General features: G+C 31.5%; 1 protein-coding gene across 4 annotated transcripts in view; it reads left to right on the top strand.

Annotated features, from left to right (window-relative positions):
- LOC149798377 (proteolipid protein DM beta-like) overlaps window positions 1–6,000 on the top strand; it is a 220,189-nt gene that overhangs the window by 194,020 nt on the left and 20,169 nt on the right. For all 4 annotated transcript variants that reach the window (XM_089963553.1, XM_089963551.1, XM_089963552.1 and 1 more), the window contains exon 4: window positions 3,339–3,477. In XM_089963553.1, coding sequence (XP_089819679.1) covers window positions 3,339–3,477 — 139 coding nt within the window. The remainder of the gene's footprint in view (window positions 1–3,338; window positions 3,478–6,000) is intronic.

The following is a 6,000-nucleotide window of genomic DNA, read 5'->3' on the forward strand; positions in this document are numbered from 1 at the left end:
ACTTAGCAAGATCTGTTGTAGGGCTTTATTGGTACCAAAAAGACATTAGTTTTACCATAGATATACCCTATATACTCACTTATAAGTCAAGTCAAACTGTAGTCGTCAAAGGTCCTTATCTGTCATAGCACAATGCACCTGTAGTTCAAGGTCCATCTTGTTTGTTAAATAGATTACTGCTATTAAACTACACAGACTCAGATCTGCCAGCGCATTATATGATGGCAGATCTGGGTCTGTGCAGTTGGCAGTTGGACTTGTTTTATAAGTAAATATATATTGTACTTGTGTATTGTGTATAAGTTGGATTCAACTGCAAAGTGCATGGACCCAGATCTAGTACCACATAATCTGCTGAGAGATCTGGGTCTGCACAGTTTGTTTGGAAAAATAAGTTGAACATTGTAGTCTTCATTTATAGCTTTATACAAAGAATGGCATAAATGTCCAAAAGCAGGCTTACGGGGAAGTGATATCGCATGAAATGTTTTTAACTGGCTGCCATAAAAATGTGAAAAAAGCAGTCATGATCCAAGTCTTTTTGTTCTGTATGTTTAGCATCAATGTCTTGAACTTTAAAAATATCCATTCCATTTGTTAGTACTGGTCATTTGGGTTCAGATAAAAATATTTGTTTTGGATCATAAGTCGGAGGGCACTGATGGTTTTATATTCTCTATGAACAAGGAGTTAAGGGTCGTAAGTGAAGGTAAACTATCATATACAGTATATTAAGCACCCCTGCTCTTTTATATTGCCCTTATCCACTTAAAAAAATGCTCAGGCATTTTAAAGAAATTTTAATTAAAACATATGTTGGTAAGAAGTTTATTTTATGCATAGATTTCTTCAGTTTTTTCCTCTCTTAGTTTTTCATATAGTAATATCTTGCTTATATATATATATGGTAAAGAAGGCAGCTTCATTACTTGTGTATTGCAGCTGGAGCTGGCCTCCTTAAAATTACAAATATAAGCCAGATATAGAAAGTGTCAACCAATTGAGGGACAAGTCGACCTTGTTCAAAGACTTCCGATTCCCTCAAGTTGAGTAATCTAGCAACAGTGTTCCCACCATGCACTTAATGTAATATCTCCAGTCTGCACAAGTTTTTATTCTCAATTTTATGCTCTATCAACTTTTGTCACGACATTTACTTTAAAAAAAGGAATACTGCCTTTTATAATTCGGCCATTATCAGCTCTTGCATTAAAGTGCAAGGATTAAATGTCTGTGGGTAATTGTAAACATAGGCATTTTAAAGAACCAAGATTTAATGATGATTTTGTGCAAACCACTGAATTACAACTACATGTATATGTTTGTTTGCCACTGTCCCATTTCAAAGAGCATATGTGAAGACAGACTTTTGCAGACTTTTCCATGGTATGATAAAGGTTTGGGAGGTAGTTATGCATTTTCTTTGCTTACAGTTATAATAATGCCCTTTTCCAACAGGAGTGATGAGTTTTTTGCAAACTGAATTTTTATTTTTGCATTATAAACAGAATACAGGAAGACTTAACAACAACCTTGATCCACAACTAATTATAAAGCATGAAACAGTCTTGATCCACAATCAGTTATCAAGCATTACACAATCTTCATCCACAGCCAGTTATCAAGCATTACAGTTTTGATGCACAACCAGTTATCAAGGATTACACATTTTTAATCCACAACCAGTTATCAAGCATTACACAATCTTCATCCACAGCCAGTTATCAAGCATTACAGTTTTGATGCACAACCAGTTATCAAACATTACACATTTTTAATCCACAACCAGTTATCAGGCATTACATGTTTTTAATCCACAACCAGTTATCAAGCATTACACATTTTTAATCCACAACCAGTTATCAAGCATTACATGTTTTTAATCCACAACCAGTTATCAAGCATTACACATTTTTAATCCACAACCAGTTATCAAGCATTACACGTTTTTAATACACAACCAGTTATCAAGCATTACACATTTTTAATCCACAACCAGTTATCAAGCATTACACATTTTTAATCCACAACCAATTATCAAGCATTACACATTTTTGATCCACAACCAATTGTCAAGCATTTCACAGTTTTTATGCACAACCAGTTGTCAATATAGGATTATAACCATTAAAAATTACAAATTTCAGGACAAAAAAATTCAAGCTAGAGTTAGTTTTCCATTAACTTTTGTCATTATTATATAGAGTGTAGTCCATGCAGTATAACAATGGGGTAGTGGAGACGTGCGAGATCAACATTGTATCTAAGTGTTTGCCACAAAGATGAATTTTCTAATCACATGGATATTTATTAGGTTGATTACAGCACATAGAGTGAATACATCTAGCAGGTAGTTCAGTGGTGGTGACATTTTATTAAGTTGACTATGAGTGAGATTGGGAAATATAAATCCTGACAGAATATAAAATTTTTTATGTATTAGAAAATCTCCTTCGATTGGCAATCACTAAAATAAAATTAGCCAAACTGTACAACCTGCATTTTTGGATTTTTTTATTAAATTTGACTTATGTGAAAAAATCCTGCTGTACTGTGTATTGCAATCATTAAAGCTTTCACATTTTTTTCTTCTGAAATTACAAATACTACAGTAGATCATTATCAAACTTTGCACACAGCTTAAGAATTGTGCTGATGGAGGTGGCAAGGGACAGGTCAATGTTTAAGATCAAGGAATTAAAAATGAAGAAAATGGAAGTGATTTTTTTGTTTGTTTCCATGGATGTATTGCAATCAAATGTGCCATGCAAAATTAACTGAGAATTATTCAAGATTGCTTCCCTAAGTGATGAAGTGATAGATGTCAGTGATTGAGATCACAAGGGCAACAGTAAAGATGGAGAAATTGGGAATTAATTTATGTTTATCTTCATAAGTTACTGATCTTAAATTAATGTTTAGGTCAATCGGTCATTATTATGCACATTCCAGTGTTGAGGATATAATTTTAGACAGTCTTAATTATTGTTTTGACATATTAATTAGATATTCTTAATGAAATGAACACCTTTTCTTTCATTGATAATGGTGATGATCCGTGTGAAAAATGCCTGCATATATTTACATTGTTAAATCCACAATTGGAGTAAACTCCTGTAAATATTAATTCTGTGAATGTTGGTACATTTCTGATTGTAAATGTAACAAAATAACATGTACATGGTAAAATATTATAATAACATATAATGTAATGCATGATTTTGTTGATTGTAATAACATATAATATTGATTGTAATAACATATAATGTATATCTGATTTTACTATATGTGTGAGTTTAATTGACAAACTTAAGATATGTATTTACTTCTCTTTGTAGCTGCTTATCCTAACTTATATTCTAAGCATCAGCTGGTTAATCATCAGTGCTGTGATCGCCATCCCAATGTTGATGTTGCTTCTGTTACTGTATCTCCATGATTACATGAAGCTGGATTGTCTCAACCTCGCTGATTATGGTAAATACAAAAAACTTCACTTCTAATGATATCATATTCAACGATGTGCAGATTATTACAGTATGATATGCAGATTATTAAAGTACAATATGCAGATTATTTCAGGATGATATACAGAATATTACAGTATGATATGCAGATTAATACAGTATGATATACAGAATAATAGTTTGATATGCAGATTATTACAGTATACTATGCAGATTATTACAGTATGATATGCAGATTATTACATTGTGATATGCAGATTAATACAGTATGATATACAGAATATTACAGTATGATATGCAGATTAATACAGTATGATATACAGAATATTACAATTTGATATGCAGATTATTACAGTATACTATGCAGATTATTACAGTATGATATGCATATTATTACAGTGTGATATGCAGATTAATACAGTATGATATACAGAATATTACAGTATGATATGCAGATTAATACAGTATGATATACAGATTATTACAGTGTGATATACAGATTATTGCAGTATGATATGCAGATTATTACAGTGTGATATGCAGATTAATACAGTATGATATACAGAATATTACAGAATGATATGCAGATTAATACAGTATGATATACAGATTATTACAGTATGATATGCAGATTATTACAGTATACTATGCAGATTATTACAGTGTGATATACAGATTAATACAGTATGATATACAGAATATTACAGTATGATATGCAGATTAATACAATATGATATGCAGATTATTACAGTGTGATATACAGATTATTACAGTGTGATATACAGATTATTACAGTATGATATGCAAATTATTATAGTACACTATGCAGATTATTACAGTATGGTATGCAGATTATTAAAGTACAAATGGCAGATTATTACAGGATGATATACAGATTATTACAGCATGATATACAGATTATTACAAAATGATATGCATATTATAACAGTACACTATGCAGATTATTCCAGAATATTACAGCATGATATACAGATTATTACAGCATGATATACAGATTATTACAGCATGATATGCAGATTATAACAGTACACTATGCAGATTATTACAGAATATTGCAGCATGATATATAATTACTTGCAGTATGTGCAAGGTAATCAACATGTACATCACATCAGAGGTAGACATTTTTTGAAAATCCATGTTTGGCTCTGGGCAATAAGCTTTTAAAATCTGGTTGCACAGCAGATTTTTCTGCTTGTTCATGAAATTTCAGTTGCATGTACAATTTACGTGATTACAATTATTCAACAACTTTTGTTTAATATGGTTGGCCACTGGACAACCAGACTGATTGCCATTAAAATCATGTGCTTGTTCACATTAGAAATTTCCTAATGAAGTTCCAGAACAGCAATAATTTGTTCTTGGCAAAAGTATCAGATCAACTTATTAACTTCATTTGTCCTTAAATTATACTAACAATATATTATTTAATCTCAGGATTTTTATATTTAAGATGTGTCATTTTCCCTATTTGGCAAAAGAGAACATGATTATTCTGAATAAATATTTGTTCCTGGCATCTGCTTTTGGGGCAACTGTTCTTTTGAAATACAGTAAAATTGCCAGAAAATAAACATGCATGTTCCAGTTAGTTTAACACCTGGCATAAGCCAGCCCAGGACCAATGTTGATGTAAGAAATTGGGTTTATTTTGTTGATTGATTTGGCAAGGTAAGCATGAAGTCTTCAGCCATAATTAATACCTGGCCTAAACAAAAACTATTAGACCCACAGGTTGCCAATCAAACATGTCCATAGCTATCAAAGTCTAGTTGCCTGACCAGGCTGTCACTTATACACCTGGTGACCTGAAGATAAAATTTAGTTGACCCAGGCTACCTGGTAATGGATTTTTCTACCCTTGAACATGGACATTTATATAAGAATTTTGAAAAATATGGTGTTAATTTAGATTAAATATTTTGTTATTAGAACATTATTAAAAAATTCTCAGTGCCCTATGAAATGTTGTAAACACTCTTTAATGTATCATCTGTTACAATATCATAGCATGATTTAGCTTCTTGGGCCCTGTGGGTATCATTCAGTCCATAGTCTACTCTGTATGATATGTGATATACATTTGCCTTGCATGGGAGGCATGGTAACTCAGTTGGTAGAGTTTCAGACTCATGATTCAAAAATTTGCCCCATCCTATGACTATTGTTTATTATAAACTGATTTCCCTGTAAATGTGACAGAAACATAAAACTCTTTTTGTACATGATTATGAATTAAACAAGAATTAAGGTTCCAGTTAAGCTTCTACATGATTAGGAATTAGATAAATATGGCTTCAGTTAAAACTTGTACATGATTAAGAATTACACAGAAAATTAAGGCTTCATTTAAAACTTGTACATAATTAAGAATTACACAGAAAAGTAAGGCTTCACTTACAACTTTTACATGATTAAGAATTATACAAAAAATTAAGGCTTCAGTTAAAACTTTTACATGATTAAGAATTACACAGAAAATTAATGCTTCAATTAAAACTTGTACATG

Source organism: Sinohyriopsis cumingii, chromosome 6, assembly GCF_028554795.1.
Source record: "Sinohyriopsis cumingii isolate HCF-2022 chromosome 6, ASM2855479v2, whole genome shotgun sequence".
NCBI lineage: Eukaryota > Metazoa > Mollusca > Bivalvia > Unionida > Unionidae > Sinohyriopsis > Sinohyriopsis cumingii.